The following is a 27,243-nucleotide window of genomic DNA, read 5'->3' on the forward strand; positions in this document are numbered from 1 at the left end:
TGAGGTAATAATTAGTGTCTTTAACTCAAGTTAAATTGCCCAGACATGGAGGAGTCTGGGGTTTCAACTCAGGCCTGTGGAACAGAAATCTTGGGCTCTAAATGATTAGTCCAGTGGCATAATCACAACGCCTCATATCTATCTGCATTTTATCTGTCCATCTGCTTGTCTATATGTCTACGTGAGGTTCTTGCATCAGGGACTCTATGTAGGTTTTAACACAATCTGAAACAATATAATCAGCCACTAAAAAGAAAAGGCAATATTGCAGGAAGCAGGACCTCGTGAAGAAAAGAATGCAGAATTCTTGATATCCTCAGTTCCCTAAGATCTCATGACTGAAATCTAGAGATTAAAGGAAAAATTTCATGACTAAAGGAGCTACAGTCACTTTTTTTAAAAAGACTGTTCTTTCATGGGATGTGGGTGCCACTGGCATGGCCAACCAACCTTTGTTGCCCACCTCTAAATGCCCTTCAACTGAGGGGCTTGTTCAACCATTTCAGAGAGCAGCTAGTGGTCAACTATATTGTAATGGGTCTGGAGTCATAGAACACAGAACATAGAACATTACAGCACAGTACAGGCCCTTCAGCCCTCGAGGTTGTGCCGACCTGTCATACCGATCTCAAGCCCATCGAACCTACACTATTCCATGTACGTCCATATGCTTGTCCAATGACAACTTAAATGTACCTAAAGTTGGTGAATCTACTACCGTTGCAGGCAAAGCGTTCCATTCCCTTACTACTCTCTGAGTAAAGAAACTACCTCTGACATCTGTCCTATATCTTTCACCCCTCAATTTAAAGCTATGCCCCCTTGTGCTCGCCGTCACCATCCTAGGAAGAAGGCTCTCCCTATCCACCCTATCTAACCCTCTGAATATTTTATATGTTTCAATTAAGTCACCTCTCAACCTTCTTCTCTCAAATGCAAACAGCCTCAAGTCCCTCAGCCTTTCTTCATAAGACCTTCCCTCCAGACCACCCTAGTAAATCTCCTCTGCACCCTTTCCAAAGCTTCCACATCCTTCTTATAATGCGGTGACCAGAACTGTACACAATACTCCCAAGTGCGGCCGCACCAGAGTTTTGTACAGTTGCAGCATAACCTCTTGGTTCCGGAACTCGATCCCTCCATTAATAAAAGCTAAAACACTGTATGCCTTCTTAACAGCCCTGTCAACCTGGGTGGCAACTTTCAAGGATCTGTGTACATGGACACCGAGATCTCTCTGCTCATCTACACTACCAAGAATCTTACCATTAGCCCAGTGCTTGGCCTTCTGGTTACTCCTACCAAAGTGCATCACCTCACACTTGTCTTGGCCACACCATCGGACTGCAGGTTTCCCTTACTAAAAGGATCTTACTGAACAAAAACAGGTTTTTGAAAAACTGGTCACCATTACCACAATTAGCAACATATTCCAAATTTAGTTATTGTATTTCAATTCCATCAGCTGCTGTGTTCACTCAGGAAGCTTCAGAGAGCTGTTCAAGGAGATGGCCCACGTACCAGGGAAACTAGGAACAGATGAGAAATGCAGCCTCTGCCCCTGACACACACGTCCTTACAATTAACTATTTAAAGCAGGTCTAATGTTTTCCAGTGTCCAGCATGATTCTCCTGACTCTCAAACTGAGTAACCCTATTCATCTTCCTGGTAGTGAGGCCTTTATCACAAGGCACACTGGTTTCCACAGAATCCACTCCAACCTGAGACAGCTGCTCCAGCAGAGATGGAGAAGGGAGTTGGTTGGCTGTTGCTATTACGTACTTACCGCACTTGAAGACTCAGTGTCACTTGCTAATGGCGCTGGGCAGTTCCCAGCAGGGCTGGGAGTCTGACCCTGACCTTGATCCACACGGCTCAGCGTTCCATCCTCCGAGACCTGTGATTTCTCCGTCAGCTTATCTATTCCTGCACGTATGGAGACAAGAAGCAGGCACAGTCATTGGTAAAGTATTATCCACAGGAGAAAAGGTCACTGACTAGCTAGAGGAGCAAACACTGGCCAGCTGGGGAGAGGGGGGCAAATGGTGACCAGCCGGGGAGAGGGGTAAATATTGACCAACAGGAAGCCGTAGACAGGGGTGTTCATGAACAGGTAATAGTCAGTCAAAGGAGAGACTATCTGAAACTGGCCACTGGAGAGTAAGGATGTGCCAGCAGGAATGTGACCCATTCTGAAGTGTTGATGAATACATGATCAAAATGTATGAGGGGTAGGTGCACCTTTTGATAGTTGGTGCCGCACCTGGGGCTGGCGTTAGGGCCATACCTGGTGTCGCGATGAGACTGGTCTTCAATGTGCCAGGCTCTGCTGGAGCAGCAGGCCGGGATCCTTCCATGGACACTCCTTCCTGTGAGTTGGTCCGTGAAATGGGCTCAGTCGATTTCTTCTTCTTTTGCAGGGCTTTCTGGATGGCAGCTGGATCTGTCGGGAGATTGGCCAGTTGGTGGAATACATTGCGTTTCCGAATAATGGCGTACACCAAGTTTGAATTCCCTGTAAAGAGAACAAGTGGTAGGCACGGTCGTTAGACACAGTGTAAAGCTCTGTCTACTCTCTCAAACTGAAAGCAAAGTTCTCCGTACACTATACCCACCAAACACCGAGAGACAGCACAGGGTTAGATACAGAGTAAAGCTCCCTCTATACCGCCAACATCAAACACAGCCAGGATAGGTTCGTTCGAGAGACAGGTATAGAGTAAAGCTCCTTCTGTATTGGGCCAAGAATACACTTCAGCTCAAACCTAACAAGATCTCCTCCCCTTACACCAGTGTATTTTTTTTTCAATACTAACAACAAAGTTTGCAGCGTCTCAGTTTTATCACCAGTGTAGAATGACAGAACGTGAATGCTTCCATTTTAACCTGATATGGATTCATTTGATTTCTATTAAGGTCCCACTACCGTGAGATTAATTTGCAATTTGCAGAGTGACAGTCATTGCCCAGGGGATACTTACCATCAAACTGGTACTGGATGATATTATTGAAGACCTCAAGGAGGAAGAAGACTAAATGGTGATTCTGGGATGCTGTGAATAGGAACCATGTTGTCGAGAAGGCTTCCAGTAAGTGCAGTAACTTGTTTGCAGCAACCATTGACAAGCTCTTCAGATAGGGAGAGACTAAAATAAAAACAGAATGTGATCAATGAATTGATACAATCTGTGCCACTAACAGCGGTTTGATACAATTGTGTGACTTGTCAATCTATTTCAGACGGTAGTTTAGACAGCAGTTAAGTGTCAACTGTGTTAGTGAGGGTCTGGAGTCACATATATTCGGAGGGAAAGCATCCTGTGAATGCACGATGACACAAAGATAGGTGGGAGGACAGGTAGTGTTGAGATAGCGGGGAAGCTGCAGAAGGACTTGGACAGGCTAGGAGAGTGGGCAATGAGGTGACAGATGGAATACAATGTGGGAAAGTGAGGTTATGCACCCTGGTAGGAAGAATAGAGACATAAACTATTTTCTAAACGGAGAAAAGCTTCCGAAATCTGAAGCACAAAGGGACTTGACTGTTCTGGGATTGGTTAGGTTTGGTTAACGTGCAGGTTCATTTGGCAGTTAGGAAGGCAAATGCAATGACAGTATTCATTTCAAGGTGGCTTGAATGGCAGACAATGTAAAACTGGGTGAGAACTCACCATCACCCAGTTTATAAAATTGCATAGACACTGTGGACTGACCTAACCCAACACCCACTTGGTTCACTATACATGCCTTTTCATTATTCATTCAAATATCAGTTCAATGCAAAGAATATCAGTAATCTAGCTAAATTTAGGAATTTAGTCCTGCGGCCTCAGATGTCATTTATTTTATCCTGTTTATGACTTCCGTCCTCTCAAACAGAACAAACAAAACAGGAGCTGTCTCTCTGGCAATGGACAAAGTGCAGTGATTAGTAGTTTAATGTACCGTCCACACAGTCCAGGGACAGCACAGGTTCAATGTCCAATCTTTACTCAACTAGGCCAGTCACCAGGGTGTTGCAAGAGGCCTCAATGCTGCTCTGTAGTGAAGGGAAAGACCAAAACTCAGCTTACACTGATCAATGTCACACCCACATAGACAACTGCCTCTATGGAAGCTAAGGAGAGTGGGGCTAGATTGGTATGATCCTTCTGCATTGGATCAGCCTGCTGTCATGCTGTATCTGGGCTTGTACAATGATACCGGGCAGGGAGGGAACCAGCGTCGGGGAAGGGGAGAGGTTTGCAGAAAAAATTCAAATTAACTCCACCTAGATTTCCCCAGTCCCCAGCCACATTCAATTCACAGAATGTGGGACAAAAACAAAGTTGCTGGAAAAACTCAGCAGGTCTGGCAGCATCTGTGGAGGAGAAAACAGAGTTAACGTTTCAGGTCCAGTGACCCTTCCACAGAATGTGGGGACTGGAACAATTCACAACAAAGATCAGGAACAAGGAGAGGGCAGGGTGAATAACATGGGCTGTGATCATAAGTTTGAAATACCCGAAACCTGTCAGGGGCAGGAGAGGGCAGTTTATGGGAATTCTGAGTGATACAAGGAGGGCAGCAATAAATCTTAATTTCAACAGAGTGAGCACAGGTAAATTGTGATGTCATGTGAGCCATGTTGCTAGGAAGTAATGATCAGGAATCTATACATTCAGGAGATTCTGTATAAAGAAAGTGATTAACAGTCAATAAATATTTCCTTTGAATTGATGCTGACTGAGAACAGTGGTATTGTGGAGCACAGGGAGATCCAGCAGTGTCCCATTTTCTGGTTTCCAGTTTGATCTGAATACACTGGATTCACTGTGTTCAGTCAGCACCACCTGGTGTACAGTCTGTAAATCTGTATGACATTCCAACCTCCCTGATTAATAAAGGGTGGATTTTAGGAACAATCTGAGCTGATACACCGAAGTATGTCCTGGAAATGTGGTTTCCCCTGTTGTTTCAATTCACTTCAATGCAAAGGACAATATGCAGACAACACTGAACCTTGTGCCGCAGTTGGCAAGTTGGCACTAAATCACATACATTTGTCACATTTGCCCTTCCAAATACAGAACGCATAATGAACATGTTGACATGAAGAATAAAAATAAGCATATTATCTAAATAGAGAGAGTGCAGAGCTACGAAATGCAGGGGAATCTGGGAATCCTACTAAATGAATCATAAAAAGTTAGTCTGCAGGTAAAGCCAGTAATTAGGAAAGCTAATAGAATATTATCATTTATTGCACAAGGAATTAAAGCCAGAAGTACAGGGATTGTGCTTTCAATTTGCACAGCACTGCTGACACTACATCTGGAGTACTGTGCACAGCATGTGTCTCCTCACTCAAAGGACTGGAAGCAGTTCAAAGCAGGACTGAGCATCCGGAATCAGTATGTTGTCCTTTCAGGAAGGTTGGACAGACTGAGCTTGTATTCACTGGAGTTTCAAGGAGCAAGAGGGGATTTTATTGAAATATATAGGATTCTGATGTGAAAGGGATGTCTGCTCTTATGGGGGAGCTTGGAACCAGTGCGGGGGTGTGGGGGTCACTGTTCAAAAATAAAGAATTGAAGTTAAAAAAAACCCTCAAGAGGGTTGAGGGTCATTGGAAAGGCTCCCCGAGAAAGCAGAGAGCTTGTACACTTTTATCACAGATAGATTCTTGTTAAGCAAGGGGGTGAAAGGTTATTTGGGATAGTTGGATTACTATAAGATTACCCACAACCTTACTCAATTGCAGTGCAAACTCAAGAGGCCAAATGGACTACTCCTGCCCCTAACCCATATCTTCATATGTTTAGTTTCTCTCCAGTTAAAGCCTCAGATCAATAAGACAACAAATTGTAAGCGATAGAACAAAGATCATCAGGTTTGAAGGAAACATCCTGCTGTGAGGGGAAAGAATTTGCTTTTACAGCACAGCTCTCACGAGCACAGCATATCCAAAAGCAGATTGCAAATGACCAGATACTGTGAAAGAATAATCACTGTTGCAATGTGGGAAAAAGTGAGCTGCCAAATAGGTCACAGTAAGATCCCACAAGCATCCGATAGTGACTTGATAATCTGTTTTCTTGATCTTGCTTGAGGAAAATATTGACGAAGACACTGGGTATAACACCCTATTCTTCTTCCAAACAGGCTCTTTCACATCCACCGTGTGGGGGGGGGGGGGGGGAGAGGAGTAGTTGGCGGCGGCTGAAAGAGCCTCAATTTAATGTCTCATCCAAATGACAGCACCTCTGACAGTGCAGATTTCTCTCAGTCCTGCATTAGGAGCGCCTCTGGAGCGGGAATTGAACTCATAACCTGGAGTGCTGCCACTGTGCCCCAGCTGGGTAGATAGCAAATATCTCTAAGTAGGTCTCATATTACACTGGGTGACCCAATTATCAAACTGAAATGAACGGTGCTATGTGCAGACGTACCATTGACAACAATTGTCAGCAGACAGTCGAACAGCGGCTGGAGTCGTTGGTGCCCACTGGTAATAATCTTGTGAAACACCTGTCACAAAGTAAAGATCAGTCAAACAGACTCTGATACAAACTGGCCCTGCCAATCCCTCACTGCCATTCCCTCTTACATAGTGATTCCCCTGTAGGCAAAATCCTCACCATGGAAGTTAGGCACCTGCACATTCTCATACTCCTTTGGTTCCACATCACTTCCCTTCTGCTCCTCACCTTCTCCCAGCGTTCCACTGATCATCACAAACCATTCACTGTGGTTCTCCTGCACTCACTGAGCCCACTCGAAGCTACCCTTCCCAATGTTGACTTCTCACTACTGTCAATCTTTTCCTTCTTTTCTAAACTAACTTTCTGCTACAGTAATGAGGAGGAGAAAGGACATGAGGTAATGAGGATAAAGATGGAAGAGATATTTAGAACAGAAGGAGACTACTGCAAAGTCTAAATGAGTATAGGACAACTAGGCTGAATGTTGTTTTTACGTAGTATGTTTAATTATTTCAAAGGGGAAAATTGTATTCATTTATGTCGCATCTTTCTTGACCTCATGGTATCCAAAAGCACTTTGCAGCCAATGCAGTACATTTGGAGTGCAGTCAGAGGTAATGTAGGAAACACAGCATCAATTTACACACAGCAAGATCCCACAAACACCAATAAGATAACTGACCAGATAATGTGCTGCTTTGATCTTAGTTTGAGGGACCAATGTTGGGCAGGATGCCAGTGAACATTGCAAAAAATAATCTTCATGTTTACGTCACAGGATCACTTCCAATAATTGAAGAGGCAGATGGAGGTATAAAGAATTTGAATAATGCAAAAGAGAGTACTACTGCCAGTATTAATTAGAATTTCACTAAGTGATTCCTCTGGGGAGTAGAGCCAAGCTAAGTGCACAGCAACACTATACGATAAGGGGAGGAGACACAGAACACCAATTCACTAAATCTCCTGAGTTAGCACATTCCAAAACCACAACCATTACAATCTGAGAAGACTAGCATTTAACGTGGCTCTACTTTACATGAAGGGTGGTAGTGTCAAACCAGTGAGTCTCACATCAATGCTCAGAAAACTATTAGAGAAAATTCTAGGCGGCACGATGGCTCAGTGGTTAGCACTGCTGCCTCACCGCGCCAGATACCCGGGTTCAATTTCACCCTTGAGTGACTGTCTGAGGAGTTTGCACATTCTCCCTGTGTGTGCGTGGATTTCTTCCAGGTGCGCCAGTGTCCTCCCACAGTCCAAAGATGTCCAAGTGCGAGAGCAAGTGCGCAGGGGAATGTGGAGGTGCGAGAGTGAGTGCGCGGGGGAATGTGGAGGTGCGAGTGAGTGCGGGTGCGTGGGGGAATGTGGAGGTGCGAGAGCGAGTGCGCGGGGGAATGTGGAGGTGCGAGAGCGAGTGCGCGGGGGAATGTGGAGGTGCGAGAGCGAGTGCGCGGGGGAATGTGGAGGTGCGAGAGCGAGTGCGCGGGGGAATGTGGAGGCGCGAGTGTGAGTGCGAGCGCGCGGGGGAATGTGGAGGTGCGAGAGCGAGTGCGCGGGGGAATGTGGAGGCGCGAGTGTGAGTGCGAGCGCGCGGGGGAATGTGCAGGCGCGAGTGAGTGCGAGCGCACGGGGGAATGTGGAGGCACAAGTGTGAATGCGAGTGCGAGCGCACGGGGGAATGTGGAGGCACAAGTGTGAATGCGAGTGCGAGCGCGCGGGGGAATGTGGAGGCACAAGTGTGAATGCGAATGCGAGTGCGAGCGCGCGGGGGAATGTGGAGGCACAAGTGTGAATGCGAATGCGAGTGCGAGTGCGCGGGGGAATGTGGAGGCGTGAGTGTGAGTGCGGGTGCGCGGGGGAATGTGGAGGTGCGAGAGCGAGTGCGCGGGGGAACGTGGAGGCGCGAGTGCGCGGGGGAACGTGGAGGCGCGAGTGCGCGGGGGAACGTGGAGGCGCGAGTGCGCGGGGGAACGTGGAGGCGCGAGTGCGAGTGCGCGGGGGAACGTGGAGGCGCGAGTGCGCGGGGGAACGTGGAGGCGCGAGTGCGCGGGGGAACGTGGAGGCGCGAGTGCGCGGGGGAACGTGGAGGCGCGAGTGCGCGGGGGAACGTGGAGGCGCGAGTGCGCGGGGGAACGTGGAGGCGCGAGTGCGCGGGGGAACGTGGAGGCGCGAGTGCGCGGGGGAACGTGGAGGCGCGAGTGCGCGGGGGAACGTGGAGGCGCGAGTGCGCGGGGGAACGTGGAGGCGCGAGTGCGCGGGGGAACGTGGAGGCGCGAGTGCGCGGGGGAACGTGGAGGCGCGAGTGCGCGGGGGAACGTGGAGGCGCGAGTGCGAGTGCGCGGGGGAACGTGGAGGCGCGAGTGCGAGTGCGCGGGGGAACGTGGAGGCGCGAGTGCGAGTGCGCGGGGGAACGTGGAGGCGCGAGTGCGAGTGCGCGGGGGAACGTGGAGGCGCGAGTGCGAGTGCGCGGGGGAACGTGGAGGCGCGAGTGCGAGTGCGCGGGGGAACGTGGAGGCGCGAGTGCGAGTGCGCGGGGGAACGTGGAGGCGCGAGTGCGAGTGCGCGGGGGAACGTGGAGGCGCGAGTGCGAGTGCGCGGGGGAACGTGGAGGCGCGAGTGCGAGTGCGCGGGGGAACGTGGAGGCGCGAGTGCGAGTGCGCGGGGGAACGTGGAGGCGCGAGTGCGAGTGCGCGGGGGAACGTGGAGGCGCGAGTGCGAGTGCGCGGGGGAACGTGGAGGCGCGAGTGCGAGTGCGCGGGGGAACGTGGAGGCGCGAGTGCGAGTGCGCGGGGGAACGTGGAGGCGCGATTGCGAGTGCGCGGGGGAACGTGGAGGCGCGATTGCGAGTGCGCGGGGGAACGTGGAGGCGCGAGTGCGAGTGCGCGGGGGAACGTGGAGGCGCGAGTGCGAGTGCGCGGGGGAACGTGGAGGCGCGAGTGCGAGTGCGCGGGGGAACGTGGAGGCGCGAGTGCGAGTGCGCGGGGGAACGTGGAGGCGCGAGTGCGAGCGCGCGGGGGAATGTGGAGGCACAAGTGTGAATGCGAGTGCGAGTGCGCGGGGGAATGTGGAGGCGTGAGTGAGTGCGAGCGCACGGGGGAATGTGGAGGCACAAGTGTGAATGCGAGTGCGAGTGCGCGGGGGAATGTGGAGGCGTGAGTGAGTGCGAGTGCGCGGGGGAATGTGGAGGCACGAGTGTGAGTGCGAGTGCATGGGGGAATGTGGAGGCGCGAGCGAGTGCGAGGGCGCGGGGGAATGTGGAGGTGCAGGAGTGAGTGCGGGGGGGAACGTGGAGGCGCGTGCGTGAGTGTGAGTGCGCAGTGGAATGTGGAGGTGCAGGAGCGATGCGCGGGGAATGTGGAGGCGCGAGTGTGAGTTCGAGTGCGCGGGGGAATGTGGAGGCGCGAGTGTGAGTTCGAGTGCGCGGGGGAATGTGGAGGCGCGAGTGCGAGTGCGCGGGGGAATGTGGAGGCGCGAGTGCGAGTGCGCGGGGGAATGTGGAGGCGCGAGCGCGCGGGGGAATGTGGAGGCGCGAGCGCGCGGGGGAATGTGGAGGCGCGAGCGCGCGGGGGAATGTGGAGGCGCGAGCGCGCGGGGGAATGTGGAGGCGCGAGCGGGAGTGCGCGGGGGAATGTGGAGGCGCGAGCGGGAGTGCGCGGGGGAATGTGGAGGCGCGAGTGCGAGTGAGCGGGGGAATGTGGAGGCGCGAGTGCGAGTGCGCGGGGGAATGTGGAGGCGCGAGTGCGAGTGCGCGGGGGAATGTGGAGGCGCGAGTGCGAGTGCGCGGGGGAACGTGGAGGCGCGAGTGCGAGTGCGCGGGGGAACGTGGAGGCGCGAGTGCGAGTGCGCGGGGGAATGTGGAGGCGCGAGTGCGCGGGGGGAATGTGGAGGCGCGAGTGCGAGTGCGCGGGGGAATGTGGAGGCGCGAGTGCGATTGCGCGGGGGGAATGTGGAGGCGCGAGCGGGAGTGCGCGGGGGAATGTGGAGGCGCGAGTGCGAGTGCGCGGGGGAATGTGGAGGCGCGAGTGCGAGTGCGCGGGGGAATGTGGAGGCGCGAGTGCGCGGGGGGAATGTGGAGGCGCGAGTGCGAGTGCGCGGGGGAATGTGGAGGCGCGAGTGCGATTGCGCGGGGGGAATGTGGAGGCGCGAGTGCGAGTGCGCGGGGGAATGTGGAGGCGCGAGTGCGAGTGCGCGGGGGAATGTGGAGGCGCGAGTGCGAGTGCGCGGGGGAATGTGGAGGCGCGAGTGCGAGTGCGCGGGGGAATGTGGAGGCGCGAGTGCGAGGGCGCGGGGAATGTGGAGGCGCGAGTGCGAGAGAATGTGGAGGCGCGAGTGCGAGTGCGCGGGGGAAAGTGGAGGCGCGAGTGCGAGTGCGCGGGGGAAAGTGGAGGCGCGAGTGCGAGTGCGCGGGGGAATGTGGAGGCGCGAGTGCGAGTGCGCGGGGGAATGTGGAGGCGCGAGTGCGAGTGCGCGGGGGAATGTGGAGGCGCGAGTGCGAGTGCGCGGGGGAATGTTTAGGCGCGAGTGCGAGGGCGCGGGGGAATGTGGAGGCGCGAGTGCGAGGGCGCGGGGAATGTGGAGGCGCGAGTGCGAGAGAATGTGGAGGCGCGAGTGCGAGTGCGCGGGGGAAAGTGGAGGCGCGAGTGCGAGTGCGCGGGGGAAAGTGGAGGCGCGAGTGCGAGTGCGCGGGGGAAAGTGGAGGCGCGAGTGCGAGTGCGCGGGGAATGTGGAGGCGCGAGTGCGAGAGAATGTGGAGGCGCGAGTGCGAGTGCGCGGGGGAATGTGGAGGTGCGAGTGAGTGCGGGTGCGCGGGGGAATGTGGAGGTGCGAGAGCGAGTGCGCGGGGGAACGTGGAGGTGCGAGAGCGAGTGCGCGGGGGAACGTGGAGGTGCGAGAGCGAGTGCGCGGGGGAACGTGGAGGCGCGAGGGAACGTGGAGGCGCGAGTGCGCGGGGGAACGTGGAGGCGCGAGTGCGCGGGGGAACGTGGAGGCGCGAGTGCGCGGGGGAACGTGGAGGCGCGAGTGCGAGTGCGCGGGGGAACGTGGAGGCGCGAGTGCGAGTGCGCGGGGGAACGTGGAGGCGCGAGTGCGAGTGCGCGGGGAATGTGGAGGCGCGAGTGCGAGAGAATGTGGAGGCGCGAGTGCGAGTGCGCGGGGGAAAGTGGAGGCGCGAGTGCGAGTGCGCGGGGGAAAGTGGAGGCGCGAGTGCGAGTGCGCGGGGGAAAGTGGAGGCGCGAGTGCGAGTGCGCGGGGAATGTGGAGGCGCGAGTGCGAGAGAATGTGGAGGCGCGAGTGCGAGTGCCCGGGGGAATGTGGAGGTGCGAGTGAGTGCGGGTGCGCGGGGGAACGTGGAGGTGCGAGAGCGAGTGCGCGGGGGAACGTGGAGGTGCGAGAGCGAGTGCGCGGGGGAACGTGGAGGCGCGAGGGAACGTGGAGGCGCGAGTGCGCGGGGGAACGTGGAGGCGCGAGTGCGCGGGGGAACGTGGAGGCGCGAGTGCGCGGGGGAACGTGGAGGCGCGAGTGCGCGGGGGAACGTGGAGGCGCGAGTGCGCGGGGGAACGTGGAGGCGCGAGTGCGCGGGGGAACGTGGAGGCGCGAGTGCGCGGGGGAACGTGGAGGCGCGAGTGCGACTGCGCGGGGGAACGTGGAGGCGCGAGTGCGACTGCGCGGGGGAACGTGGAGGCGCGAGTGCGAGTGCGCGGGGGAACGTGGAGGCGCGAGTGCGAGTGCGCGGGGGAACGTGGAGGCGCGAGTGCGAGTGCGCGGGGGAACGTGGAGGCGCGAGTGCGAGTGCGCGGGGGAACGTGGAGGCGCGAGTGCGAGTGCGCGGGGGAACGTGGAGGCGCGAGTGCGAGTGCGCGGGGGAACGTGGAGGCGCGAGTGTGAGTGCGAGTGCGCGGGGGAATGTTGAGGCGTGAGTGAGTGCGAGCGCACGGGGGAATGTGGAGGCACAAGTGTGAATGCGAGTGCGAGTGCGCGGGGGAATGTGGAGGCGTGAGTGAGTGCGAGCGCACGGGGGAATGTGGAGGCACAAGTGTGAATGCGAGTGCGAGTGCGCGGGGGAATGTGGAGGCGTGAATGAGTGCGAGAGCGCGGGGGAATGTGGAGGCACGAGTGTGAGTGCGAGTGCATGGGGGAATGTGGAGGCGCGAGCGAGTGCGAGGGCGCGGGGGAATGTGGAGGTGCAGGAGCGAGTGCGGGGGGGAACGTGGAGGCGCGTGCGTGAGTGTGAGTGCGCAGTGGAATGTGGAGGTGCAGGAGCGATGCGCGGGGAATGTGGAGGCGCGAGTGAGAGTTCGAGTGCGCGGGGGAATGTGGAGGCGCGAGTGTGAGTTCGAGTGCGCGGGGGAATGTGGAGGTGCAGGAGCTAGTGCGCGGGGGAATGTGGAGGCGCGAGTGTGAGTTCGAGTGCGCGGGGGAATGTGGAGGCGCGAGTGCGAGTGCGCGGGGGAATGTGGAGGCGCGAGTGCGAGTGCGCGGGGGAAATGTGGAGGCGCGAGTGCGAGTGCGCGGGGGAATGTGGAGGCGCGAGTGCGAGTGCGCGGGGGAAATGTGGAGGCGCGAGTGCGAGTGCGCGGGGGAAATGTGGAGGCGCGAGTGCGAGTGCGCGGGGGAATGTGGAGGCGCGAGTGCGAGTGCGCGGGGGAATGTGGAGGCGCGAGTGCGAGTGCGCGGGGGAAAGTGGAGGCGCGAGTGCGAGTGCGCGGGGGAAAGTGGAGGCGCGAGTGCGAGAGAATGTGGAGGCGCGAGTGTGAGCGCACAGTGGAATGTGGAGGCGCGAGTGAGAGTGCGCGGGGGAATGTGGAGGTGCAGGAGCGAGTGCGCGGGGTATGTGGAGGCGCGAGTGTGAGTGTGAGTGTGAGTGTGAGTGGGAATGTGGAGGCGCGAGAGCGAGTGCGCGCGGGGGAATGTGGAGGAGCGAGTGCGAGTGGGAATGTGGAGGCGCGAGTGCGAGTGGGAATGTGGAGGCGCTAGTGCGAGTGCGAGTGGGAATGTGGAGGCGCGAGAGCGAGTGCGAGTGGGAATGTGGAAGCGCGAGAGCGAGTGCGCGCGGGGGAATGTGGAGGAGCGAGTGCGCGCGGGGGAATGTGGAGGAGCGAGTGCGCGCGGGGGAATGTGGAGGAGCGAGTGCGCGCGGGGGAATGTGGAGGCGCGAGTGCGAGTGGGAATGTGGAGGCGCGAGTGCGAGTGGGAATGTGGAGGCGCTAGTGCGAGTGCGAGTGGGAATGTGGAGGCGCGAGAGCGAGTGCGAGTGGGAATGTGGAAGCGCGAGAGCGAGTGCGCGCTGGGGAATGTGGAGGAGCGAGTGCGCGCGGGGGAATGTGGAGGAGCGAGTGCGCGCGGGGGAATGTGGAGGCGCGAGTGCGAGTGGGAATGTGGAGGCGCGAGTGCGAGTGGGAATGTGGAGGCGCGAGTGCGAGTAGGAATGTGGAGGCGCGAGTGCGAGTGGGAATGTGGAGGCGCGAGAGCGAGTGCGAGGGGTATGTGGAGGCGCGAATGCGCGGGGGAATGCGGAGGCGCGAGTGCGAGTGCGCCGTGGAATGCGGAGGCGCGAGTGTGAGTGCGCCGTGGAATGCGGAGGCGCGAGTGCGAGTGCACGGGGCAATGTCGAGGTGCGAGTGATTGCGGGTGCGTGGGGGAATGTCGAGGCGCGAGTGTGACTGCGGGTGCGCGGGGGAATGTGGGGGTGCAAGCGAGTGCGGGTGCGCGAGGGAATGTGGAGGTGCGAGTGAGTGCGGGTGCGTGGGGGAATGTGGAGGCACGAGTGCGCGGGGGAATGTGGAGGCGCGAGTGAGAGTGCGCGGGGGAATGTGGAGGTGAGGGTGGGGGTGCGAGTGCAGGTCAGGGCAGAGTGAGTGCTTGAGAGTGTGTGTGCGCGTGCGCTCGCGCCAGGGTCGGTAGAGAGGGAGGGAGAGGGGGCGAGAGAGAGAGCGAGAGCGTGTGTGTGTGTGTGTGTGTGTGTGTGTGTGTGTGTGTGTGTGTGTGTGTGTGTGTGTGTGTGTGTGTGTGTGTGTGTACGCACCAGGTGGAGTGTGTGTCTGAGCGAGTATCCGTGTGTGTCTGCACACGCCAGGGTAGAGTGAGAATATGTGCATGTGTGAGTGTGTGTGTGATTGAGTGTGTGTGGTGTGAGTGAGAGACAGAGAGAAAGTGAGTCTGTGTGTGCGCGCGCGCTGACGCCAGGGTACAGTGAGTGAGCAAGTGAGTGTGAGAGTCTGTGTGCGCGCGAGAGTGAGTGTGTGTGAGTCTGTGTCTGCGTGCGCATGCACGTGTGTGTGTGTGTGTGTGTGTGTGTGTGTGTGTACACGCTCACCAGGGTAGACTGAGCATGTGCATGTATGAACGTGCACATGCGCGCACCAGGATAGAGTGAGTGTGTGTGCACGCGCCAGGGTAGAGTGAGAATATGTCCACGTGTGAGTGTGCGTGTGAGTGAGTGAGTGTGGTGTGAGTGAGAGAGAAAGTGAGTGTGTGTGCACGCGCGCTCACGCCAGGGTACAGTGAGTGAGCGAGTGTGTGTCTGTGTGTGCACGCGAGAGTGAGTGAGTGTGTGCGCGCGTGTGTGTGTGTGCGCGCGTGCAGGGTAGAGTGAGTGTGGTGTGTGGTGTATGAGTGTGAGTGAGTGAGAGAGAGAAAGAGAAAAAGAGAGAGAGACAGCGTGTTGTGAGTGAGAGAGAGTGCGAGTGAGAGAGCGAGAGAGTGGGAGAGAGAGAGTATGAGTGAGTGAGAGTGAGACAGAATGAGTGTGTGTGTGTGAGAGACAGTGTGAGTGACTGAGTGTGAGAGAGAGTGAGTGTGTGTGTCAGGGCAGTATGTGTGTACCAGGGTGCGTGTGTGCAGGGAGGGGTGGGGTGGGTGTGTTTGCAGATGCGGATGTGCGTGCACGTGCAGGGGGCAGGGTGTGTGCACGGGTGTAGGAGGTGGTGTGGTGGGGATTGGAAGGGGGTGTGTGCGCATGCATGGTGGGGTGGGGTGGTGGGGGTGCGTGGGGTTGGTTGTGGGTGTGGGCTTGGGGATGTGGGTGTGGGCGACGGTGTGGTATGGGTGTGTTTTGGTGGTTGGGGGGGCAGAGTACGGGGGTTGGGGTTGATTGATAAATACATTTTCAGATCATATAAAGTTTGGCCAAGTGGTTGACAATGAGGAAGGTGTTAGGTTAGACAGATTGGTCAGATGGACAGATCAGTGGTAGATGGAAATTATCCCAGTAAGGTGTGAGGTGATGCACTTTGGAAGAAGTAACAAGAAAAGGGAATACTCTATGAATGGCAGGATACCAGGAAAACAGAGAGATTTTGGGGTTAACAGGGCAATTAAGGCAGTAAAGGGATACTTGACTTCATCAGTCATAGCACAGATTACACAGCAGGGAGGTAATGTTGTGTTGGAAATGCATAAGAGTTTGGTTAGGTTAGAGCAGCAAAAGCTGAGACACGACCTGATGGAGGTATTTAAGATTGTGACAGGCATGGATAGGATAGATAGGAAGCAGCTGTTCCCCTTAGTCAAAGGAAAGTGAGATTAGGCTGGATGGCCTTTACTTGGTTGGCACAGGCATGATGGGTTCAGTGAGCTCCTCCTGTATCTGACCGGTCTCTGGTTTGGCATGCCCTGGCCAAGGGTTACATTTCTGCTAATGTCACAACAACAGATCTTTCAATGATGATGACACTGTGACTTATGGGATGCTGCTGCGCATTGTTTGTTTACTTTGATGCATTACAACACTGCCGTGTCAAAAATACTCCACTAACAGGAAAACAATTTGGGACATCCTGAACTTGTGAAATGAGCTAGAGAAATATGTTCCTTCCTTTCTATTTGCATATTTTTAAGACTGAATTTGAATTCTCAAGCTACGTGCGAGAGATTTAACTTCACATTTCTGGATTTTTGATCCAGTACCACAGCCACTACTAGATCATCACACTCAGGGGGCTTACTATGATAAGGAGATCAGCGTGGGTTCCAGTGAACACTGGGATGTCCATAGGCACACGGACCGAGTACGGTTTGTTCAGTCGGACACCAAAGTTGCGCTCTCCACTGAGAAGCAGGAGGATAAAGACCCCAATGTGCATCAATCCCACTCGAGCTGCAAGACAAAAGGAAAAGCAATTGTCACACTTCTGTCGTTTTGTGTGTTCATCAGCCTTTCTGTCAATGAACGCAAAAAACCTTACACTCTTTGCACAGCTGCCCTTCCAGTGCTTCCTCCGTATGTCAGCAAAGGCATGTTCTTGCTGCTGGCCAGAAGCTGCTCCTCCACTAGCTACTCCACCATCTGATCCCTCTTGTACCACTGGGTTCTCTGGTTCTTAATCCGCTTCATCAGCCTCACATCATCATTATCAGACAATGTAGATTTCAAGTTCAATGAAGTATTTTAAAACAAATCTAAACATGTCTCTAGTTTAATTTCACAGTATTCCGTTGTCAATGCTCCAGTAATGTGCAGCAAGAACTGATCAGATCTGTTCCACAATCAATACTTACTTCATACAGAATCTGATCTTCAGTGACTGCAGAATTCCTGGAGCACTGACTCACAATGACCGCAACCCATTATGGTAATACTAATGTAAAATACTGCAGATGCTACAAATCTCGAATGAAATCAGAAAATGCAAGAAATGCTCAGCAGGTGAGGTGGCATCTGTGGAGAGAAAAACAGAGTTAATGTTACGCCAGGTGAAAGATTCTGGACCAGAAACATTAAGTTTCTCCACAGAGCTATATATTTCCTACATTTTCTGATCATGTACATGTCACATGAATATTACTTCAGGTAAATATTTGTACCAGCTTCATTTCAACTTGAGGAGCTGTGATGAGCGAAATCCTAAAGGGATCACCATAGCAGCCTCAAAAATTCATTATCGATATTAATGATGTAGATGAAGAAAGTGAAATTGTGAGAGTTACATTTGTTGATGACAGGTAGGTAGTAAGTTCTGAAGATGGCATAAGGAGTCAAAGAGATATGCATAAGTTAAATGGATAGGTTAAAAAAATTGGCAGATAGGGTATAATCTGGAAAATGAGAGCTTGTCCACTTTGGCAGAAAGGATAGACAAGCAGCGTTTTCAGTTAACTGGAGAGAGGCTGCAGAACTCTGAGGAACGGAAGGATTTGGGAGTCCTGGTACACGAATCACAAAACTTTATCCTGCGGACACAGCAAGAGATTTCAGTGTCAAATGGCATGTTAATGTTTATAGCAAGGAGAGTGGAATATGAGAGTCAGGATGTTTTGCTGTACATGTATAGTGTTGGTGAGGTCACAGCTGGACTGTATGCACAGTTTTGATTTAGGAAAGAACATAAAGGTGTCAGAAGCAGTTCAGAAAACATTTCCCCAGTTGACAGCTGGGCTCAGCAGTTACGAGGAAATATTGGACAAGTTGGAATGTATCGATTGGGGTTTAAAGTAATGAGAGGTGATCTTATGAGACATACAAGATCCTGAATGATTGGACAAGGTGGATGTTGGCAGAACGTTTTGTCTTGTGACACTAACCAGGAATTAGAGGACACTCTTTAAAAATGACAAGTCTCCCACTTCATAAAGAGAAAAGCAGGATTCTTTTCTCTCAGGGTGTGAGTATTTTAACTTTACTCCACAGAGATGTGGAGACGGCACCGATGAAGACTTTTTGAAGACACAGGCAGATAGCTTCTCAACTTTTTGAGAAGAATTGAAGCTCAGGTTGCAAATGAGGTTGGAGACTGGCTCGCCGAGCCGGTAGTTTTATTGCAGACGTCCCATCACCCAGCTAGGTAGCATCATCAGTGCACCTCTGGTGAAGTGTTGGTGTTTTGTCCCACAAGATATTTGTATGACTCGGTTTCCTCAGGTGGTTGGTATTACTTCCTATTGTTTTTCAGTGGTTTATACGTTGGGTCCAGTTCAGTGTGTTTGGGAAATCCAGGCTTCCAGGAATTCCCTGGCACGTCTCTGTTTGGCTCGTGCTACTGTAGATGTGTTGTCCCAGTCAAATTTGCGTCCTTCTTTTTCCATGTGTATTGGGACCAGTGAGAATTGGTCGTGTCTTTTGGTGGCTAGTTTGTGTTTGTGTAACATTACTGTCAGTTTTCTTCCAATTTGGAATATGTAATGTTTCTCACAGTCCTTGCTTGGTATTTTGTACATTGTTACTTTTATTGCTTGTGGCCATCAGATCCTTTATGTTTGTCAGTAACTGCCTCAGGGTGGTTGTTGGTTTGTGGGACATCCTGATACCGAGGGGTCTGAGTAGTCTTGTGGTCATCTCTGATATGTTCCTGATGCAGTGACTAGCGTGTCTGGCTGTGTTACGTCTTCTGCGGACGAAACAGCAGATTGTGCTTTTTGGGTACCAGTTCCTTTTAAAAACTCCATATAAGCATTTCTGTTCTGCTTTGCACAATTCCGGGTTGCTGCAGTGTATTGTGGCCCATTTAAATAGTGTCCTGTTGCAGCTCCGTTTTTGGGTGTTGCTGGTGTAATTAAGTATCTGGTCCATATGTACAGTCTTTCTGTATCTGTTAGTCTGAAGTTCCCTGTTGTTCTTATTTTCTACTATTACATCTGGGAAGGGCAGTCGGTTATTGTTCTCTTCTTTTGTGAATGTTATTGTGGTGAGGATGTTGTTTATGGGTCGGTGGGTTTCTTCTAGTCTTGTACGTTTGATAATCACAAAGGTGTCATCTCCATATCGGACCTAGAGTTTGGGTTGTACAGTGGGGAGCACTGTCTGCTCTAACCTCTACATTACTGCTTCTGCAATCAGTCCTGATTTTGGCGATCCCATTGGTGTTCCATTGATTTGTTTAAATGTACAACTGTTGAAGGTGAAGTGGGTTGCGAGGCACAGATCCAGCTGTTTCAAGATGCTATCCTTGTTGTTGCTGTTTGCTTGCCTTCCTGCCTGATACATCTAGCAGTGTGGCAATTGGCTCTTTGGCTAGGTCAATATTTATGGAAGTAAGACAGTGCTGCTACATCGAAGGTGTTTCTCAATTAACAAGAGAATTAAAGGATAGAGATCAGCCATTCATAGAGCAACAGGCTCAAAGGGCTGAATGGCCTTGTCCCGCTCCAAACTTTTATATTCATTTGCGTTTTAGCTGGTTCCTGGTCACAACAACAGAGCTTCACAAGATGACAAGGTAGTACTAGTGGGAACAGTTCTGTCACTATATAATACTAGGATCATGTATTGACAGGTGCGTAACTGGGATGAAAACAGCACAATATATAACAAATAAGGTACAAAGCCAGCCTGCTGCTTTGTGTGTGTGTGTGTGCTGGTAATACATTGAAGACACTTTTGCTTTGTTGTGTCAATTTTCCAGATTAGACTGGATTTTGGGTTACCCAAGATGGAGGACAAGAAAAAATTGTGGCTCTAAGAGTGGTCCTTTTTTGAGGTTTTTTCCAGTGCTGGAGCTTGATTTTTTTTTTGGAATAGTAATTACTGTTTCATAAGCTGTTGCATTGTTTTAGAACTTTGTGAAAAATAGATCAAAAGAAGATGCTTTAAAACAAGAGAGGGAGCAGGGGTCTCATGGGAGATGAGAAAAGGAGCAGCAAAGCTGCACAGCTGTCTGACCAGGCAGTGACTTTTCACAGCCAGCTGCCTGTGCTGTTTTGTTTTAAGTATCCCTGGTCATTGAGGTTTGGTCTCAGGGCGGCACGGTGGCTCAGTGGTTAGCACTGCAGCCTCACAACGCCAGGGACCCGGGTTCGATTCCAGCCTCGGGTGACTGTGTCAAGTTTGCACATTCTCCCTGTGTCCGCATGGGTTTCCTCCGGGTGCTCCGGTTTCCTCCCACAGTCCACAGATGTGCAGGCTGGATGGATCGGCCATGCTAAATTTCCCGTAGTGTTCAGGGGTGTGTGGGTTATAGGGGGATGGGTCAGGGTGGGATGCTTCAAAGGGCAGTGTGGACTTGTTGGGCTGAAGGGCCTGTTTCCACATCGTAGGGAATCTAATCTAATCTAATCAAAAATACACAAACAATAAAATTCACAGCTGAGTTTGGAGGGACCTCTAGAGAACTGCTCACAGCAGGGTAACAGTCAAGTGATTTATTAAGACTAATCAGATGCTATTTGTCTGTCAATCTGTAATAATGATTACTATATTTTTAAAATATGTTTAGTGAGATTATATTTTAAAAAATACTTAAAGCTAGAAACATAAGTATCAAGTTAACCTAAAGCAATGTTTCTAGAAGTAAAACTGTGCTATTTTCTGGGTGTGTATGTTGTTAAGGTGCAAATTTGGCCTTTAGTAGTAATGTCCTCTTCCCGTTGGATGTGGGAGCTTAGGGAGAGTTTCCATGTTAGTGATGATTATGTCTGCAAGAAGCGAGTTTGGTTGTGGAGCCTATGGATAGGCTGGAGCAGCAGTTCGAGGCAATGAGGAATTTACAGGAACAGGGGGTGTGATGGATGGCAGTTTCAGGGAGGCAGAAAAACCACAGATACAGTGAGGTAGGTGGGCTGCCTCCAGGAATTGTAGGAGGGGTAGGCAGGTAGTGCAGGAGTCTACAGTAGCTATGTATGCTGCTTTGGAAAACGTAGGTGGTGATGGACTCTTAGGAATGTAGCGCTGACAGCCAGGTTTCTGAGACCAGCTCTGCAGTAATGAGACGCCAAGCAATCGATTCTGATAGGGGACTCTCTACTCTGAGGCACAGACAGATGTTTCTGTGGCCGGCAACAAGACGTCAGAATGATGCGTTGCCTCCCTGGTGCCAGGGTGAAGGATGTCTCGGCGAGGGTGCAGAATGTTCTCGAAAGGGGAGAGGGACCGGCCGGAGGTCGTTGTACACAATGGAACCGTAGGAAGAGAAGAGAACGAGGTTCTGAGGAGAGAATACAGGAAATTAGGCAGGAGGTTAAAATGTAGGTTCTTGAGGGTAGTGGTATCTGCATTACTCCTGGGGCCATGTGCCAGTGATGGTGAGGATAGGAGGACACAGCAGATGAATGCATGGCCAAGGAGCTGGTGCAGAGGAGAAGGATATGCAATTTTGCATTATGGAATCTCTTCTGGTGTGCAAGTGATATGTACAAGGAAGATGGGTTGCACCTGATTTGGAAGGGGACTGATATACTGGTGGGTGGATTTGCTGGAGCTGCTTGGGAGGATTTAAGCTGCGGGGGGGGGGGGTATGTTTCACCGAGATATCATGAGACAAGGGATCAGTCTGAGACTGGGTGCAGTTGAGAAAAGGAGCAAGTCCAGCAGTCAGGAGCAAAGCAGGGAACAAGTTAAGACTGAAATTAAACTGCATTTATTTCAATGCAAGAGGCCTGATCTAAAAGTCACAGTTCTCATTGGAGGAAGGCCAATTTTGACACTAATCTGCAAGAACTTTTAAATGTTGTTTGGGGGCAGATATTCGCCAGTAAAAGAATGACTGGAAAGTAGGAAACCTTCTTGTCCAGAGACAGTGTGTCCTTGTAAGAGTGGAGGGCAAGGTTGATAGGTGCGGGGAATCCTGAATGTCTAGAGACATTGAGGCTCTGGTCAAGAAAACGAATGAAGCATATGTAAGCTATAGACAGCAGCAGTTCAGTGAATGCCTGGAGGAGTATAAGGGCAGAAGGAGTATACCTAAGAGGAAAATCAAGAGGGCAGAAAGGAGACATGAGATAGTTCTGGCAAACAGAGTCATGGAGAATCCAAAGGCTTTCAGCAAACACATTATGGACAAAAGAGTAACAAAGGAGAGAATAGGGCCCCTTTAAGATCAGCAAGGGGATCTATGTGGGGAACCACAGCAGATAGGTGAGATACTAAGCAGGTATTTTACATCAGTGTTTTCCATGGAGAAGGACATGGAAGCTAGACAACTTGGGGAAATAAATAGTGATACCTTAAAAGTATCCATATCACAGGAGGTGGTAGTACTGAACGTCTTCAAATGCAAAGGCGTACAGAAACCTTGTGACTGGATCAGGTTTACCCTAGAACTTTGAGAGAACCTAAGGAAGGGATTGCTGACACCCTTGATGCATTAGTTGTATCATCAATAGCCACAGGTGAGGTGCCAGAACACTGGAGGTTGGCTAATGTGGTGTGATTATTGAAGAAAGGTGGTAAGTAAAAGCCAGGGAACTATAGACCAGTGAGCCTGACATCAGTGGAGGGCAATTTGTTGGAGGGGATTCCGAGGGTCAGGACATTTTTGTATTTGGAAAGGCATGGACTGATTAGGGATAGTCAACATGGCTTTGTGCTTGGGAAATCGTGTCTGACTAAATTAATTGAGTTTTTTTTGAAGAAGTGACGAAGAGGATTGATGAAGACAGAGCGGTGGACATTGTCTATATGGATTTCATTAAGGTGTTTGACAAGGCTCCACATGGTAAACTGGTTCAGAAAAAATTTACAAGAATGTTGCCAGGGTTGGAAGGTTTGAGCTATAGGGGGAGGCTGAATGGAATGGGCGATTTTCCCTGGAGTATTGCAGGCCAAGAGGTGAACTTAGAGGTTTATAAAATCATGAGGGACATGTATAGGCTGAATTGTCAAGGTCTTTTCCTCAGTGTGGGTGAGTCCAAAACTAGAGGGCACAGGTTTGAAGGTGAGAGGGGGGCAACTTCTTCACACACAGTGTGGCACGTGTATGGAGTAAGCTGCCAGAAGCTGGTACAAGTACAACATTTAAAAAAACATTTAGATGGGTATATTAATAGGAAGAGTTTGGAGGCATATGGGCCAAATGCTGAGAAAAGGGACTACACTTACTTAGGATATCTGGGTGGCATGGACGAGTTGGACCGAAGGGTCAGTTTCTGTTCTCTACAGCTCTTTGACTCTATTAATACTCACATTATCCCACATTTGTGCATCTGACTAACAATCTGAAAATGACAAGGTAATCTGCTTCTGTGATGGTGATCCAGGGCCAGGAGACTGGAGATAACTCCTCAGTGTCTCTTCGCAATATTATCATGGGAGTTTTTACATTCACAGGGACAGACCATTAGTTTAACGCTGCTTCAGTCAATAGGCAGCCCAACATGGGTCCTATCTTGCCCACAACCACCCTTTGAAATACAGCTACGTACATGTGGAAGATGCTGCAAGGAGATGGCCTTGCAGTTGGACGCCAATTCGCCTCTCTTCTTTCTAAACAGCCTCTGACTGCAGGAGCAGTGAGCTGTACAAGGCTCCCTCCCATCATTCAGCTTGAGGCCTAAATACCAGGGGTGACACTGAGGTCTCTGGATGGGGACAATTAGAGTCATAATGGGTGAGGGGAAATCAGACTGGAGTCACGAGTAGGGGCAAGTTGGGGAAGGCCAGACAGTCTCCTTCCTGCAGCATCACTGGCTCCTCGAGAACTGCAGTCAAGGCGGCAGAGCAGGCCCTCTGAAATCTCAAACTATGAAAGAAGAGTGAGGGGCCAACGGTGGGTGTGAAGAAAAGGTGGGGGGAGGGGGCAGACATACACCCATCTTTCCCCTTGCAAAAAGCACTCCACAAAATAGGCTGGGAGAAGGTGTAATCCAAGGCTGAAAGGCAACTTGATTCTAACCCTCACATGTGTGAGAAGCGCTTTGAGACCAATTTGAAGAATGCCCCTACAGAGGAAAATGGTACTAGGATTTGGGGTCTGGTTTCTCTCTACCGTGTTCTGTTTCTTAACAGAAAAGGCAACAAAAGGTTTTATTGGTTCACTCTGCTGCTTGGCACTTTTTAAAAGGGTCACTTTTATCAATGCATTTTTAATTGATCAATTTATTACTCTGGAACTGTTTCTCAGTTTGAGTTGTGTTTACTGTTGCACCAAACCTAATTTTTCTAAAATTTTCTCACAGTTGACCAAGTAACAGAAAAAAATGAAATCTGCCTGCAAGATGTGAAAAGACTGAAGAACATCTTGAAGACTCTCTTCTGGATAATTTGGATTGTCACTAATGGGATCTACCCAGATACCATCTACGTGCAAACAATGGGAGTTGCAACTTACAACTGATCTGACAGCAGCTGTACTTTTGAAAACAGAAACAAGCAGGGTATCCAGCAAATATAACCATAACAGACAGGACTGAATTATTACATTTTAACATTAACATATTGAGAAAAACGGGCAAATGTAATATCTGTCTTATAACAGACAGATTCATAGTATTCAAGTGAATCCATGCTCTAAGCCAACATTCTATTGCTGGGGTAGCTGACTTTACGTGACTAAGTAGTATTCCTATCTGTGGAAAATCCAGAGTTAAATCAGTTTCTACTTTGATAAGGATGAAAGGAACAAGGGTGCAGAGGAGATTTACTAGGATGTTGCCTGGTATGGAGGGAAGGTCTTACGAGGAAAGGCTGAGGGACTTGAGGCTGTTTTCATTAGTGAGAAGAAGGTTGAGAGGTGACTTAATTGAAACATATAAAATAATCAGAGGGTTAGATAGGGTGGATAGGGAGAGCCTTTTTCCTAGGATGGTGACGGCGAGCACGAGGGGGCATAGCTTTAAATTGAGGGGTGAAAGATATAGGACAGATGTCAGAGGTAGTTTCTTTACTCAGAGAGTAGTAAGGGAATAGAATGCTTTGCCTGCAACAGTAGTAGATTCGCCAAGTTTAGGTACATTTAAGTCGTCATTGGATAAGCATATGGACGTACATGAAATAGTGTAGGTTAGATGGGCTTGAGATCAGTAATGACAGGTCGGCACAACATCGACGGCCGAAGGGTCTGTACTGTGCTGTAATGTTCTATGTTCTAACATCTCGTCCAGTCTTCCTGAGTCCTGCACTGCACCCTAGTGTCAGCCAAGGAACCTGGAACCTTGTGGTTCCGAAGCAGGAATGCTACCAACTGAGCTACAGCGAACAAATTAATCCAATGCTACTTGTACAGGAGCTATCCTTTCTTTTCGGTACAAGGTGAACTGGAGTTATTACTTGGATGTTCTTTATACTCTAACACCTTTGTCATTTTCTCTTGGATTCTTTCTTATTACTCCCTTCTTTTCTGGTCTGACAATACTCACTGCTTCTCCAGCCACTAATCGAGCTTCTACAAGTTGACATTGCCCTCTCCAAAGTCACTTCAAGCTGCGTCCCTGCAATCCAGACTCTCACCACACCTGTTCTCATCGGATATGTCAGCATCCCCAAGCCCTGAAAGCCAACATGTGGCTGGGGTGCGGATTTCTGACTCTGAGATAAAGACTGCAGATTTCTGAGGCTGAGTTAGGTACAGTGAGAGTGGCAGTGGTGCCGGTACCAATGTGGAACTCATGCCAGATCAGGCCACACCCCTCCACAACCCAGAATGCTCAATTCCAAGCTGTCTGTCCAATAGCATCGCTTCATTTTTCATACATGGGGATGCAGATGTACACCGACTGTCTGCTTTCAAGGAAATACATAAGCTGCCTCCAGAATATAATCGAGTGGTTTACTAAATTATTTCAGGTAAAAGCTAACAATTAATCACATTATTGCAGGTCTGAATTCACCAAAAGCACCCTGCAAGTTAAGGAAATTCCTCAGTTGCCTCTGGATCATTGGTCCAGTATCACAACCACACTGCGTCTGTGCCTGATATAAGAATTAGGTCCAAAACAGACAAGTTTAACCATCAGGAAAAACATCAGTTAAACTAGCAAGCCAGCTGCATCTCAGGATGGTCGCAGCATCCAAAGTAAACACTGCCACACTCCAATAATCCTCTGCACTAATTCCTTCACTCAAAAGTGCTGGTTGCCACAGCTGACCATGTTCTTTCACCACAGCTACTCAGTAGAGAATGGACGTGACACAGCGCTGTAGGTTGCAGAGTGTGGGTCTGAGGAGAGCTTACATTGGTCTGCTCGGGCGTCATTCAGATAGTACAGGATGGGCACCAAGACGTCCAGGACGTCACTGCTCTTCAAGGCATAGAAAAGGAATTTCTGCAAAAGGAAAAATCCAGGACAATTGTCAAATGGCAGACTTGAGAAAACAAAAGCACTTCAACAGCCTCCCCCCCCCCCCCCACCACTCAGTTTCGCTCATTGACCCCCTCCCCTGCCCCAGACTTCATCAGTGTGCCCCCTCCCCATCTCATTCCGTGCCCCACTCTCTCCCCTCAGTCTCACTTGTTGCCACCTCCACCAGCCTCAGGTTACCCCCTCCCACCACCTGTCTCCCTCAGTGCACTCCCCTGCCTCACCTGGTGCTCCCCCTCCTACAGTGACTCCCCTCCCTCGGTGCTTTCCCTCCCTCAGTGTTCCACCTCCACAGTCCTCCCCCTCCCCCAATGGCCACCCCCAGCCTCGCTCAGTGCCTGCTCCCCCTACTCTCACCCAGCAGCCACCCCCCACAACCCCACCAAAGTCTCTGTGCTGGTGCCAGGGTCCCACCTTGTTGAAATCACAGAGTTTCCAGAAGAGAACCAGCAGCTCCTGATGGAACTGAATTTTCTTGGTTGAGTTGGGTAGGTACGTCTGAAGCAATGGGTTGTTTAACAAACGAGCCAGACCTTTCAGAATGAACTGGAAATCCTAAGCAGCCAAGAACAAATACAATCATTCATATCCACTTTTCAGACAGACTGACTGCATAGGAGTAGTTTCCAGGCAGATTCCCTGTCAATGTGCAATTTGTTGCACCATTATGTAATAAATCTTGTATTCCAAATTTAAACAACCCTGATGGTTCACATATAAAGTGAATTAAAAGGAAGTGTTCGTAATTTGCACAGTTCCACATTCATCTGCTTCATCCTGTTCTGATGTTGCGCTTTCCACAGAGTTCCCTGTACTGGTGTTTGTATGGTTCCC

The 27,243-nt window shown here is 51.3% G+C and overlaps 1 protein-coding gene across 1 annotated transcript in view; it reads right to left on the minus strand.

Moving 5' to 3' along the window:
- The window catches only part of LOC125463600 (protein HID1), a 113,900-nt gene that overhangs the window by 32,966 nt on the left and 53,691 nt on the right, over positions 1-27,243 (minus strand). The window contains exons 13-19 of the mRNA XM_059653560.1: positions 26,824-26,964; positions 26,283-26,373; positions 16,410-16,561; positions 6,433-6,511; positions 2,983-3,147; positions 2,289-2,516; positions 1,788-1,927 (exon numbers count right to left, since the gene is read on the minus strand). Coding sequence (XP_059509543.1) covers positions 1,788-1,927; positions 2,289-2,516; positions 2,983-3,147; positions 6,433-6,511; positions 16,410-16,561; positions 26,283-26,373; positions 26,824-26,964 — 996 coding nt within the window. The remainder of the gene's footprint in view (positions 1-1,787; positions 1,928-2,288; positions 2,517-2,982; positions 3,148-6,432; positions 6,512-16,409; positions 16,562-26,282; positions 26,374-26,823; positions 26,965-27,243) is intronic.

Source organism: Stegostoma tigrinum, chromosome 22 (assembly GCF_030684315.1).
Source record: "Stegostoma tigrinum isolate sSteTig4 chromosome 22, sSteTig4.hap1, whole genome shotgun sequence".
NCBI classification, from domain to species: Eukaryota; Metazoa; Chordata; class Chondrichthyes; order Orectolobiformes; family Stegostomatidae; genus Stegostoma; species Stegostoma tigrinum.